The 13893-nt window shown below is 51.9% G+C and overlaps 1 protein-coding gene across 1 annotated transcript; it reads right to left on the reverse strand.

The window, feature by feature from the left end:
• Window positions 1-1762: 1762 nt before the first annotated feature.
• On the reverse strand, window positions 1763-12654 carry LOC308356075 (T-lymphocyte surface antigen Ly-9-like). Its single transcript, XM_080824751.1, has 6 exons — window positions 12579-12654; window positions 8480-8830; window positions 5879-6151; window positions 5265-5606; window positions 4894-5160; window positions 1763-2690 (listed from the first exon to the last, which is right to left on the reverse strand). Exons 1-6 carry the CDS (start codon window positions 12625-12627, stop codon window positions 2617-2619), a joined length of 1356 nt encoding a protein of 451 aa, XP_080680877.1. The 5' UTR covers window positions 12628-12654; the 3' UTR covers window positions 1763-2616.
• Between the last annotated feature and the right edge of the window lie 1239 nt (window positions 12655-13893).

A 13893-nucleotide genomic window follows, 5' to 3' on the forward strand; every position in this document is an offset into this window, starting at 1 on the left:
TGGTGATTAATCAATCATGCTTATATAATGATGCCTCCATAAAAAGACCCCAGACAGAGGGGTTCAGAGGACTTCCGGATTGGTGAGCACATGGAGGTACTGGGGAGTGGGACACCTAGAGGGAGCACAGACCCTCCACACACACACCCCCTACATACTTTGCCCTGTCCATTTCTTCCTTTTGACTATTCCTGAGATGTTTCCTTTTGTAATAAACCAGAAATGTAGTAAGTAAACTGTTTTTCCTTAGTTCTGTGAGCCATTCTAGCAAATTCTTGACCCCCAGGAGGGAGTTGTGGAAGCCTTAGACTATACCTCATAAACCTTGGTCAGAAGTATGGCAGGCCCAGACTTGTAATTGGCCTCTGAAGTGGGAGCAGTCTTTGGGGACTGAGAATGGTTGGTGTAGGGGGGAAAGCCACACATTTAGTGTGAAATGTGTTCACTTTGAGTAGAAAAGAACAGAAAAGTTTCCTGTAGTTGGTGCAGTAGAGAGAGAAAAGAGTTTCCTTTTTAGAGGCCAAGAATCAAATTATCTCCAAATACCATCACAGCAACAATGACTTGTATAAACAAAAAGATGCATGGTATAAGGATAACCTGTAATGGGGGCTGTTGCCAGGATCAGGGAAGGCTTCTCCCACACAATGATGATTGAGCTACAGTCTACCCGTAAGTAAGAGCTCCTTACAGGAAAGGAGAGCTTGATCCGAGGGCAGAGCCCATGCAAAGACTCTGGACACAGTGAGACCTGCAAAGAAGAAAGTCTGTGTCTGGGCCAGAGGAGTTGTGCTTCTAAAATTTCAGTGACTGCAGTGGGAGAAACCCATTACAGAGGGTCAAGGAAACTACTTAGATGCAAGCAAGCTCCTTCGAAGATGTTGGGAAGGAAGAATTTCCTCTGCTTTTCAATATCCTTCTAGCTAAACAAAGAATCAAATTGTCACAGACGGATCGACAGGAGAAAATCAGATTTAGTTTTGTACAAATTAAATCCACATATACATGGAAATTCCAAAGACAGGCAAAATGGGGAATATATGTCATCCTGATATAAGGAGAAGGGGATAGGGGTCTGGGACTTCAAAGGAAAGGAAGTCAATTCACAGGAAGATGAAAAAGAATAAATGATAAAAACAAATGCCTGCCGGGCCACACAGAAACAATGGGACATAGAGAGGAATTTTAACAGAATTTGCTAAATTCCTCCCTGTCTGCCACCCTTAGTTCCTATTATACTGTAGTTATCTATAGTGAAGTTTATCTTCTTGGAGCTGGTCCTCTGTCTAAATTCTTGGGACTGGGGGTTGTCAAAGCTTCTTCCCTAAGTCTTTTGGGCCTTGACTGTTTTCAGCTCAGCATAATCTGAATGCCAAAGTGGCTGCCTGAGATGGCCTAACGACAGAAATTTCAGGATAAGGATTCCATTTCCTTCCTCCTCTGTCAAAAGCAGAAAGAAAACACACACACTGGTACAGATTCCAAATGATTATGAAATCTGATAGTCCTTGGATCTTAAGAAAAAAGGTTCTTTTTTTTTTTTTTTAAGATTTTATTTTATTATTTATTTGACAGTCAGAAATCACAAGTAGGCAGAGAAGCAGGCAGAGAGAGAGAGGAGGAAGCAGGCTCCCCGCTGAGCAGAGAGCCCGACATGGGGCTCGATCCCAAGACCCCGGGATCACGACCTGAGCCGAAGGCAGAGGCTTTAACCCGCTGAGCCACCCAGGCGCCCCAAGAAAAAAGGTTCTTAACTCTCATCCATTAGTTATTCATTTATTCAAAAAATATTGAAATATTTGCCATAAGCTAAGCACTCTATTGCCATCTGAATTTATGTTGTGAACTAAACAAATACAGCTCTGGGAACTAAACATCTTGTGGGGGAGACAGGAAGTGAGCAAAAAAAAAAATCCAACAAATAAATATGTATTTACAAATTGTGATAATTTTGACAAAATTGAGCTGGGTACAATGATTATGAATAAGAGGAAAGATTTGCATAAATAAGGTGATCAAAAGGCTGCTCCAAGAAGATGAAAGTTAAGTTCAATCTGGGCTCTTTTAGCCCATTTACTTCAAAGTTAACAGAAGATGAATACGTATATTCACAACACTTAATCATGTCACAAACCTTCTTTTTTTTTTTTAAAGATTGTATTTATTTATTTGACAGAGATCACAAGGAGGCAGAGAGGGAGGCAGAGAGAGAGGGGGAAACAGGCTCCCTGCTGAGTGGAGAGCCTGATGTGGACCCTGGGATCATGACCTGAGCTGAAGGCAGAGGCTTAACCAACTGAGCCATCCAGGCGCCTCACAAACATGCAACTTTTCTTAAATGAATAAATGAATAAGTCCTCTTTTCTGTCTGAACACTCTAAAGGTGATTAAATAAAATATAAACAGGTCATTTTAAACAGAAGATATGTAGCAGTTTCTTGACAATTTTGAACTGTATGTAAATGAAATAGGTTTTATGTATTAACAGGGACGGATGTCCTTCTCACCAGGAGATGCTGGCAGGTGGCGCTTCAGGGACAGAATTCTTTATCTCTGTGTCTCACAGGGTGACACCTTCTCGCAGTCCTCTTGGCTTCTCCACTTGTCAGAGTTAATCTACTCAATCTGCAAAGCTCCCAGGATCAAAAAGAGAAGAAATTCCTTCTTCCAGGAGCAGGGTAGGAAGGAGGCTGAAGGAAGCAATGACCACAGGTTAGCCACTGGGGTAAAAGGAAGGGAAGACAAGAGGCAGAAGACAGGCAGGCAGGGGAAGAGATTCCAAGAAGAGGATTCCGTGGACTGGAGGCCCGTAAGGAAGCTGAGTCTCGGGGAGAGAGATGAACTGCCCTCTGGGCCCCATGGAGAGGCGGGGAGAACGTTAGCGTCCACAGCCAACTACCATGTTTCCTCGTGCCCCGTTATACCCAGCACTGGCTTCTCCCCGAATCACCGTCAGATTCACATTTTCCAGGCCTACTCCATGCTGTGTATTGGAGATATAGAGAGGATGAAAAAGGGCTTTGGTCTCATTCAAAGGAGAAGACAGATCCAGATGAGGGCCCTAATACAACATGCTCAGTACCCAATCAAATCATTTAGTAGGGTTAGCTGCACCTTGTGACAACTGTGACAGTTCCCTGAGGAGTGGCCATTCACCCAGACCTCTTCTTCACTCTACCCTCAATGCCTAGAAGAACACAAGTCACCTTAAAAATGCTCCGGGGGTGCCTGGCTGGCTCAGTTGGTGGAACATGCAACTCTTGATCTCAAGGTTGGGGGTCCAAGCACCACATTGGGCACAGAGTTGACTGACAAATAAAATCTTTTTAAAAATGCTCTAGGGGAGCTTGGGTGGCTCAGTCAGTTAAGTATCTGCCTTTAGATTGGGGCATGATCTCAGGGTCCTGGGATGGAGTTCCACACTGGGCTCCCTGCTCAGTGAGGAGTCTGCTTCTCTCTCTCCTCCTCTCCCCCACCCCGTGTTCTCATTCTCTCTCTCTTTGGCAAACAAAATCTTTTAAAAAATCCTCTGTAAGGGGCATCTGGGTGGTTCAGTCAGTTAAGCATCTGACTCTTGGTTTTGGCTCAGGTCATGATCTCAGGGTCAGGGGATCGAACCCCACAGTGGAGTCTACATTGATCGTGGAGCCGGCTTTAGATTTTCTCTCCCTCTCTCTCTGCTCCTCCCACCCCCCACTTGCACACAGACATGTGCTCTCTCTCTCAAAAAAATTTTAAAAAGCTCGTAAGGTTATAAAATGCTCCTTCAAAGAATAAGTCGTGAGAGTGAAAAGTACAGCATAGGAAATACAGTCAATGATACTGTGATAACTTTGCGTGGGACACATCTTGGTGAGCATTTCATGATGATATAAATGTTGACTCATGGTGTTACACACCTGGAACTAATATTATACATTAACTGTATCTCAATTAAAATAATAATAATAATAATAATAAATGCTCTGTAAACATGAGTTGCTTAAATGAATGAAGAGGGGATAATATTTTTATACCTTGATGGTGGGCAGACACCACAAGGTTTAAGGCAGAAAAATAACCCGAGCATCTCTGTTTCAGAACTCACCCCCCGAGGAGCGTGATCAGCAGGGGATTCAGAGGGGAGAGAGTGGAGTAACTGGGAGTGTGAGCACAGACAGGCAGCAGTGGGAAACCGGGGTTCTTAATGACACCCAGCATTCTGCCCTGGGGCAACAGAGAGCCCTGGACAGGACCCTAAAGGACTGCGATACAAGAGAAGACCCCCCCAGAAGCCAGCGGCCCAGGGCCTCGAGGAGAGCGGGCTGAGGAGAACGCAAGTGAGGAGTGGCCCTGGACTTAGCAATGAGGAGGCCGCTGGGGGCAGACCAGCCACAAAGGGTCGAAGAGCAAGTGGTTGGTAAGGAACCAGAGACGGGTGCGGAGAGATGCTCAGAAGGCGGCCGAGAAGAGGAAAGGGACACCATGAGTTTGTGTCACTGGGGCCGTGTCCTGCCACGGCCTATGGAAACCGGGAGAGGCCGCCCTTGACGCCGGAGGGGCACAGCCTGGGATTTCTGTCTTACAGCAGCTCCAGGCTTCACTGAGGACGTGGCCAGGGACGTCTGCAATGCCTCCTCAGTGGGCTGGGCAGGACTGAGTGGGCTGGGGGAAGCTCTTTCCCTCGGGGAGTCCCAGAAATGAGGTGAGTGCCCAGGCATGGAGGCTGCGGCTGACAGTCCGAAGCTGGACATCCTGGGAGGGCGGCCCCAGAGCCCACACTTCCTGCCACCCCAGAGACACTCCCCACTGCCGAAAATCCTGCCCTCCTTTCCTTCCACCAGGAAGATGGCAGGTGGAGGTGCTGAGCCCCTGGCCCTACAGGGAGGAGGACTCACCCCAGGGCGGGGTTACCTGAGCAGAGGGGCCCGGCAGGGATGGAGCTGGACCTCTGGCTGACCGGGTTGCTGGCAGTGCAGCGATAGCTGTCGCTGGCCCCCGGTCTCCAGGAGACTTGGAGAGTGGTTCCTCCGTGGGACATAACTGCCCCCTGGCCGAGGGGCGCCCATCTGTACTGGACGTCCTCTCCAGCCTGCTGCAGGGAGCAGATCAGAGTGATGTAGCAGGCCCCATCCTTCATGATCTGGGAGCTGACAGTGATATTGGGCTCCTGCAGCGTCTCTGTGCAAGGAAGGAAAGTTCGAGCTCTGAGCAGACTCTGGTCTGGCCAAGCAGGGGAGAGAGGAAAGGTCAAAGTTCAAATGTGGGCCCTCCACGCCCCTCACCATAGACACGCAGGGTGAAATCCTTGGTGATGTTGATCAGGGGACTCTGCAGGGTGATCCAGGCTCTGTAGAGGCCGGAGTCCTGCAGCGTCAGGGGCCTGATCTGAAGAGAGTAGCTGTCGGGGAGGGCATGCCACCGTCTGCTGCTTAGTCCCTGAGTCCCGGCAGCCAGGACGGGCTGGCCTCCTGGCCCTCGTTGCATAACGGCAGCAAGCCCTCCAGAGCTCCAGGTGACCCTTTCCACTTCCTGCCCAACCGGGAGCTCCAGGGGCAAAATGGCCAAGTCCCCGAGGAGACCGGTCACTATCTCCCCTACGGTCTCCCCTCCCAGGATTCCTGGCCCTGCAGACAGACAGAAAACCACAGCTTCAATGCCAGGTTCTCCCCTATGCGCTCAGGGCCACCCAGGCCCGGTGGGGCTCCTCCTGCCCAAACCCCTCCAGCGTCCACATGGACTCCGGTGGGCCTTCCCCACCCTCCCCTGACCACACTGCCCCAACGCACCCACCCCACTCCCTCGACAGTGTTCTCCCTGGGGCCTGAAGTGGACTCTGCGCCCCACCTCTGTCCACTTCAGAGTCCCAGGGCACAGAGCGTGCTCAGGTCCCAGGTACCTGGACACGAGGACGGCACTGAGACGGGGAGGGAGCTGCTGTTACTGACTGGGTTCTTGACCACACAGGTGAAGGTCAGAGCCCTGTCCCCGGGCCCTGAGGAAACACTGAGGACAGACCCTCCATGGGACACAACCGTCCGGGGTCCCAGAGGTAGCCAGCTGTAGGTCACAGAGCCTCTTCTGCTGTCGGCCACACACGTCAGAATGAAGATACAGTGTCCATTCTCGCCGACCCTGGAGCTCAGTGTGACACGGGGCTGGGCCAGCTGCTCTGTGGGCACAAAATGAACCAACCGAGGACGGTGTGGCCTCCCTTCACAGGGCAGAAGGCACAACGCATTGAGGCCAAGACTCTGCCTCCTCCTGAGTACGCACAAGGAGAAACGGAGGCAGAATCTGCCCACAGCTACTGGAGAGTTTTGGGCTTCACGAGGCCCGGCCACCGAGCATCACTGATTCCCAGAACCACTGTGTGAAGTAGGGAGCAGAGGTTGGGCACCTACTCTGTGTAATGGGCTCAGAGAGCTTCAAGTAACTTGCCCAGAGTCCTGTCTTTTAAATGAGGATTCCCAGACCCAAACCCATTGGATCTGACCCCCCCGAGCCTGGGTTCCCACCCCCCGCCCTAACTACATGAAGGTCGTGTGTACACACCTCACAGAACCGTGTTGTAATTACATCTCTTCCCAGGAGGGGTCTCTGCAGGACACTTCCAGCCCCCGGATGCCCGAGCTCCTGGAGGCTCCCAGAAGATCTGGCCCTTGGCTTTGAGGGCTCTCCCGCTCCCACTCCAGTGTACTCCCCTCAAGCTGCACCCCACCCCTCTTCCCCCAGGACCAGGAGCTCAGATGCTTCCTTAAGGTTTCCACGTTCTGGCTGTGTCCCCAGGCCAGAGCCAGTGAGTTTGACAGTGACAGGAAGAGTAGCTGAGAGAGTGGACGGGACAGGCTCAGCAGAGCCACCGGGTGTGGGGAGAAGGCTGCTCTGTTATCCTGCCACCTGATGGCAGCCCCAGGGGCAGCTCAACTGGCAAAAATAGGGCCCACCACCCAGAATGCCCCCCGGGGAGAAGGCAGGCTGGGCGACTTTGGGCCGCCTCCCCTCCGCGTGGTCCTCTGGAACCCAGATCCTTCCTCTGTGACTCCTCCCGCAGGCCCCTTTCCCCTCAGCATCCTCTCTAGCTCAAGCCCATAAACACAGGACAAACCAGACACTCAGGATGTGGCATCAGGGGCCTGAGTTCTAATTCTGGCTCTGCCACTTTCTACCTCTGTGTCACTTTTCTCTGAGACTGGTTTCGGCAGCCCAGAAGAAAAACCCGTCTCCGGCTGCTGGCTGCAGGGCTGTCGTGAGGTTGCAGTGACTTGGAGAGCGGCTGGCTCCTCGCTGGAGCCGAGGAGAGGGGCTCCCCCACCAGCCCCGGACCACCCTAGTCCCACCAAGGTCCCCAAAGCCCCGGTGTGCCCTCGAGCTGTCTGAGAACAGGCCATGGCCTACCCAGGCCTGATTTGTGGCAGAAACGCTTTCTCCCCAGGAAGCAAGTCCATTTTCTCACACTAAAAAAGTTGCCTCATCAAATAGGAGTATTTCCTAACGCATGACTCAAGGCTGAAAAGCTTCTCTGCTTTCCCTCCATCAGTGAGCTTCCCCGTGTTCGTCCGCACTCACACCTGCATCTTCTTGCTTCCCAGTGTGGGGGGAGCGGGCAGCTCGGCCACTGCCCCTCGCGACCTCGGCCATGTCCCTCGGGCAAAGACTGGAACCACAGCTGATCTGAGTCTTAGCAAAGTGCCCTGGGATCCTCCCAGAACAGGAGAGGGCAGTGGCCCTGACATGCCGAAAACCCTCTCCGCCAACCCCACCGTCTCCGCTGGGATGCACTCCTGAGGAAGGGGCTTCCTGCTCCCCTGCTCCGGACAGAGCTGAAGAGCCCCCCACCCAGAGCTGGTTCTCTGGCAAGGGGGTGTTCCTGCCCCTGCATTGTGGTCATCCAGCACCTTTTGTCATTCTTCCTGGGGTGAGGGACCCAGGTGACTCTTTCACATTCTGTATGAGTAATAAGCGGTCTGAATCTAAAACTGGCTTATTGTATCTCTACTGGCTGCATCAGCCCACCCTCCTTGCTGCTGGGCCGCCTGCCCCCACCGCTGGTGTCTCTGTTGCAGTTTTCCCTCCTGAAACAACCCTTAAGTACCTTTAAGCAGTGTGACCCCAGTGCTCCCGCACTCTGCAGAGCTCTCGAGCTCCCGGGAGCTTCCCCTCCCCCGACGGGGCGGCTCCTACTTCAGCCTCGAGCAAGCTCAAGAGGGCTGTGGTGTGACTGAGTTCTCGGGGCTGAGGTCCCTTCTCTGCCCACCACAGACCCGGGGGCTCTGCGGCCACAGCCTGGGCCACATCCTGGGCCTTCACGTTGTTCAGGAGATGCTCCCGGGCAGCTCTACTTCACGTGGTTTCTCGTGTTTTTTTATAGTGAGTGTGCACTGTTAGCTTTGTAATCGGGAAAACCATAAATGTTACTGAAACAGGTGTGGGAAAGGCCGTTAGAAAGCCTGAAAGACAGGCGCCGCCCCACACCTGTGGCCGCAGGCGGGACACTCACCGTGCACTTGCAGTCGGTACTCCCGGGTGCGGGTGATGCGGGAGCCCCTCAGGTTCACATGGGCTCGGTAGGGCCCCGCGTCGTTCCAGCTCAGGTTGCTGATCTGAAGGGAGTAGCCTGGCCCCACCACACTCACACGACCCCAGTACCGGGAGTCTGCCTGGTGGAAGGTGTCTGGCCCTCCTGCTTCTGCCAAGGTTACGGTGGCTATGGCCATGGAGGAGGAACGGGACATCCAAGAGATGCTCTCCACTGGCTGTCCAGCCTGTAGCTGCAGAGGCAGAGTGACAGACCCCCCTAGGGTCCCAGTTACCGTCACAGGGTCTGGGTCCTGTCCGGAAACCCCTGTCCCTGCAGAGACACAGATCAGAAGCTTCAAGGGCAGCCCGACTAAGCCAGAGGCTCACAACAGGCCCGAGAGAGTCAGGGAAGGGATGATTATTCCCATTTTATAGATGAGACCACAGAGACGCAAAGAAATAACATGGCTTGCCCCAGGTGACATAGCTGGCTGCTGGTAGAACAGGAGCACAAGTCCAGTCCAGCCCCTTCCCTTCATGGCGAAGTGGTCTCCTTCAGCATTTACAGTAACTAATTCACATATAATAAAATAATTCATAGAGGCTGGGCTAGGGTTGCAGATGTTGAATGGAACAGAGAGAAAGGAAAGTTCTTGGGAGGTGCCTGTAGAAGAGCTCTGTGGTTACCCTGAGCCACCCTTTTGCTGATCCAGGCAATCAGATCAGAACTCAGTTAGCCCAGCCCCACCGAAGCAGACACCACCCTGCAGCATCCCACATCATGGCACGTTCAGACTGTGTTCAGCAGAAGCAAACTGAGGCTCCGCCTGGGTTCTGTGAACACCTTCCTAGAAGGAAGGCTAGTGCTGGGCTGGCCAAGCAAGTTGGAGGGGAGTCAGGGGACAGTCATTCAACACCAAGCTACTCGGGAGAAGAGCAGAAGCACCACAGCACTAGTCAGACTGCCCGAGTTCAAACCCTTGCAAGGTACTAGCTGTATGATCTTGGGAGGTGACTTATGCCTCTCTGAGTCCTGACTTTCTCACCTGTGAGGCAGGGAGTGCCATCTTCCAGGACTTTGTGGGCTTAAATGTTATTCAAGATTCTTGATGTCACTGAAACAAGTTGGTGACTGCACCTTGTTCGCACTCTGACCGAAACTCACCAGCACCCTCATCAAGAAATGCAAAAAAACAGTGCTCAGTCGTGTGACCGTTGGAATATTTTTGCAACACTGCCACACTGTCCCAGGAAACAGAAAATCTGAAACTGACCCAGGTGTGCAGCTCAGTGGTTTGGAGTGGCTCAGGAAGGATCTGGGTCCTGATTCAGAGTGGGACACAGGACTGCCTGCCGCATCACTGTTCCCGGGCCAGGTGGTGAGTCACTTTGCCAAGTTGACCCAAGAAGTCCTGAGAGGGTAGGTGTGGGTCCAAGGGGTGGGAGGGGGCTGCTGTCCTGGGGGACTGGGCACCCCAAGCTGGGGGCAGGTCTGCATTCTGTGCCCCCAACCAGAGTCCACTCAACAGCCTGGCGTCCACGTCTTCTGTGGGGCTACCTTGGCTGCACCCAGAGAATCGTGCACGCTGATGGAAAGCATAGCAGGGCGGCAGGTGTGGACATCAGCAGCACCCTCCTCGCCCCACATGGGGCCCAGGGCCTGAAATCTGGCTGGGGGACCCCCACGGCGACTGAACAGTGTGGCTCCTTCTTGCACCCTCAGATGCAGTAACACATCAGGCCTCATTCAAGGGCTTCTCACGGGTTGGGCTCCATACTTCCGGTCCAGCCCTGCCCACCCCGGTTTCCTTTAGCCTCTGTGCTTTTGTTGGCTTATTTGGTTTTAAGCATTTACTTCACCCGGATTCATATAGATGCTGTGTGCATGTCTTTCCACATAGTTCACAAGCTCCCCAAGGAGAGAGATGGATGGGAATGAGTATCTGGGTACGTTAGCCTCAGGGTTTGCTGCCGTGCAGGTGTGTGGAATCTCTTGGTCTGAATCCTGTTTCTGGACCCAAGTGAGGGGAGACACAGAGGGACCAGATCAGGACATGAATCCCAATGCCAGACACCGCGCCCGGTAGGGTAAACACGTTCTCTTATCTGGCGTCCCAAGAAATTTGTAAGGTGGGGGCTCTTCTTCCCATTTGAAAGATTAACATCTTGACACACAAAGAGCTTAAGACACTTGTCTCCAGTCCCCAGCTCGGAAGCAGCAGAGTCTGCATGAAGATCCAAGTTCACCTGACCCCAAAGACGGTGCTCCGTCAACCACACTGTGTGGCCAGAAATGGGCTCTCATCATACCTAATTCCTCCCAGGGACCCGCTGACCCCTATTCCCACCCCACACCCAGCACAGGACCTGACACACAAGAGTCCCAATGGATGTTTCCAGAACTGAACTGAACTGTGAACATTTTTTAAGGCAGGACCTGTCTTACCCATTATTTGACCATGGGCCCGGGGGATGCCCCTGTGGGCGGGGACCACAGAGCACCTGGCCTGGACGCCATGGAGAGACGCAAGCTCTCAGATGAGCTTGCTCTGTGTGGGGATAGGCAAGTGGGGATGAGGGGGACCTCGCAGGAATCTCCACGCCAGTTCTGCCGCCGTGGCCGAGGACACTGCTCTCTGAGTTTCCACGGCACCACTGTATTCCCACAGCCGGCCGTGCTGCCTTCCAGACCGTGCACCAGAAGACATCACCTAATCTCCCTGAGCCTCCATCTGTCATCACAAAATATGTGTAATCCTGTGTGCCTTATCGATATCACAAATCTGTTGTGGGAATCAGAGTTGTTGTTGTCGTTGTTGTTGTTGAACTTAGGTAAAGGTTCTTTATCAACTGTGATAGGTGACAAGGGCAGGCCACCCCAAGATGGGCCACTGGGGCCTATTGATTATTTAAATAAGTGACTTAAGAGCCAGTCCGCACAAGGACACTCAGACCCCCCGCTGTCCCCTGAAAGCAGGAAACAGATCTCCCTTGTGAAAGGCAGCCTGCCTGGACCAGGAGGTAAGGAGAAGCCGGATCACCAGAAGCAGGAAATTTAGAGCCAAGAACGCTTACAAACAACCCTTGTTACTTTTTTACTAATTCATTCCCCCAGCCCAAAGTCTGTTTAGAATTCCTTACTAATCGAAGTGCCCAGAGTTAAGTTTTCTTTGTCCTGTCAATTCCTCACAGATTTATTGTCTCTTTGTCTAAAAAGTACAAAAACTGCCTCTTCAATCACTTCTTTTAGGTCTCAATTTCATTATTGGGCCCCCATGCACATGTCATAAAACCTTGGGTTTTTTTCTCCTGTTAATCTGTCTCACATAAATTTAGTTCTTAGTTCGGGTAGGAGACCTCAAGCGTAAAGAAAAATTTTTCCTTTCCTTCACTGCCAAGTTTTAAATGTATCAAGGGATTCGCCAGCAGGCTTACAGGAGAACCCCTAAAGACTAGGGTGGGGACAACCCCAAGGCAGGTGACATTCGTAATGACACACACTGGTTTTCCCCTGAAGGAGAATGAAAGCAAAAGCAAGACCAGAGCCTAGCCCCTCACACAGACTTCTCAAACGCTTTGTTCCCCAACTCTGGTTCCCAAGCCTATTTCTTGCCACCGCTCAGGTCCTCGGGGACAGGAGCAAGCAGTAAGAATCTAAAGGGACAGAAACAGCTGCTAAGTGCCAGGCTGAGATCCCCTACTGAAGTCATTTATGGGACACAGTGAGCCCAATTCATGATGAAGGGTCACTCCCGGGGGCTGGTGGTGGAGGGAAGAGAGGCAAAGAGACATACGGGGATCATGACTGAAATGGGCGAGATGAAGATGGGGCAGGTCGTCAATCGCATGCCCCCACCATCAGCCTGTGTGGGGATGCCCAGGGCTCCCTGTGACTCATTAACAGAGGAAATGTGAGCATGACAAGGACACAGTGTGGGCCTGCATGGTCTGAGGTGGTAGCACGTGCAACACACACACACACACAGCCTGGCTCCCAGGGAGGCAGCACCTTCAGTGAAACTCACCCTTGGCAAGAGAAATGTGCAGCAGGTAGAGGTGCCTGGGAGGGACAGACTTACCCGTGAAAAGACCAAGCAGGAGCAGGAACCCTGGTCGAGAAAGACCCATAGTAGTCACCAGCAGAATGGCCTGCCTCAGGACAGCTGACCAGATGTGAATGTGTAAATGTCAGCCCACAAATATTTCCTCTTTTTAGAGTTCACCGCAGTAATCACATGTAGCTTTGAAGTCACAGGATGTAGACATGAGGAGACATACGAGAAAGGCCAGGGGATCTATGACTTAAAAGTCAAAGCTGACAACGTCTCAGCCATGCTTTAAACCCTTCAGAAGCACCCCCATCCCCTACAAGGTAAAGTGAGACTCACAGCCCCGGGAGAAGAGGCTTTTCCTCTTCTCTTTCTTCTTGTCAAGCTTGACCTCATGCCATGTCGCCACATCTCCCATCTTGGGCTCCAGTCACCACAGACTGTTTCTAGGGTCTCCCCCAAAACCCCTTAGGATTTCTCAGCTCTGTACATTGGCTCCCACCAATCTGCTTCCTGGGTCACCCTAGTCTCTGCCCCCTGCCTCACCCACTGCACCCTAGGCTTCCTTTCTCATCCTTCAATTCCCAGTGGTTAGCTCAGTGTCGGCGCATAGTAAGGGCTTCTCGCCTACACGGTTGCTGAGTGCATGGGCAGACAGAGTCACCAGGCAGAGAAGAGCAAGCCCGGCATGGCTCAGAGCTGGGTGCAGTGGAGTGGCTATGACGCTTTCTGATTTGAATCATGCCTCTGCTGCTTAGTTATGATCTTAGCAAACTACTTCCCAGGCAATAAGACTTCCCCATTATCATTTACTTCCTTGAAGATGGTTTGTGTGCATAAAAAAAATTATCCATAAGCTATTTTAGTCATACTCAAGCTACCCTATGACTCAGCAATCGCACTACTGGGTATTTACCCTAAAGACACAAACTTAGTGATCTGAAGGGGCACGTGCACCCGAATGTTTATAGCAGCAATGTCCACAATAGCCAAACTATGGAAAGAACCTAGATGTCCATCCACAGATGAATGGATAAAGAAGATGTGGTATATATACACAATGGAATATTATGCAGCCATCAAAAGAAATGAAATCTTGCCATTTGCGATGATGTGGATGGAACTAGAGGGTATCATGCTTAGCGAAATAAGTCAATCAGAGAAAGACAACTATCATATGATGCAACGTGGGGGGCTTGGGGGGGAGGAAAAGAATAAATGAAACAAGATGGGATCAGGAGTGAGACAACCAAAAGAGACTCTTAATGTCACAAAACAAACTGAGGGTTGCCGGGGGAAGGGGGTTCGGGAGAGGATGGTGGGGTTATAGACATTGGGGAGGGTG

Source organism: Martes martes (genome assembly GCF_963455335.1).
Source record: "Martes martes genome assembly, chromosome: 15".
Lineage (NCBI taxonomy): Eukaryota > Metazoa > Chordata > Mammalia > Carnivora > Mustelidae > Martes > Martes martes.

Bases quoted from the DNA above. Each gene is read 5' to 3' on its own strand.
- LOC308356075 (XM_080824751.1), bottom strand. From the start codon at position 12,627: ATGGGTCTTTCTCGACCAGGGTTCCTGCTCCTGCTTGGTCTTTTCACG. The intron at 8,831-12,578 runs GTAAGTCTGTCC...GTGTCTCTGCAG, and splicing joins CCTGCTTGGTCTTTTCACGG to GGACAGGGGTTTCCGGACAG. The intron at 5,161-5,264 runs GTGAGGGGCGTG...TTCCTTGCACAG, and splicing joins TTTCACCCTGCGTGTCTATG to AGACGCTGCAGGAGCCCAAT.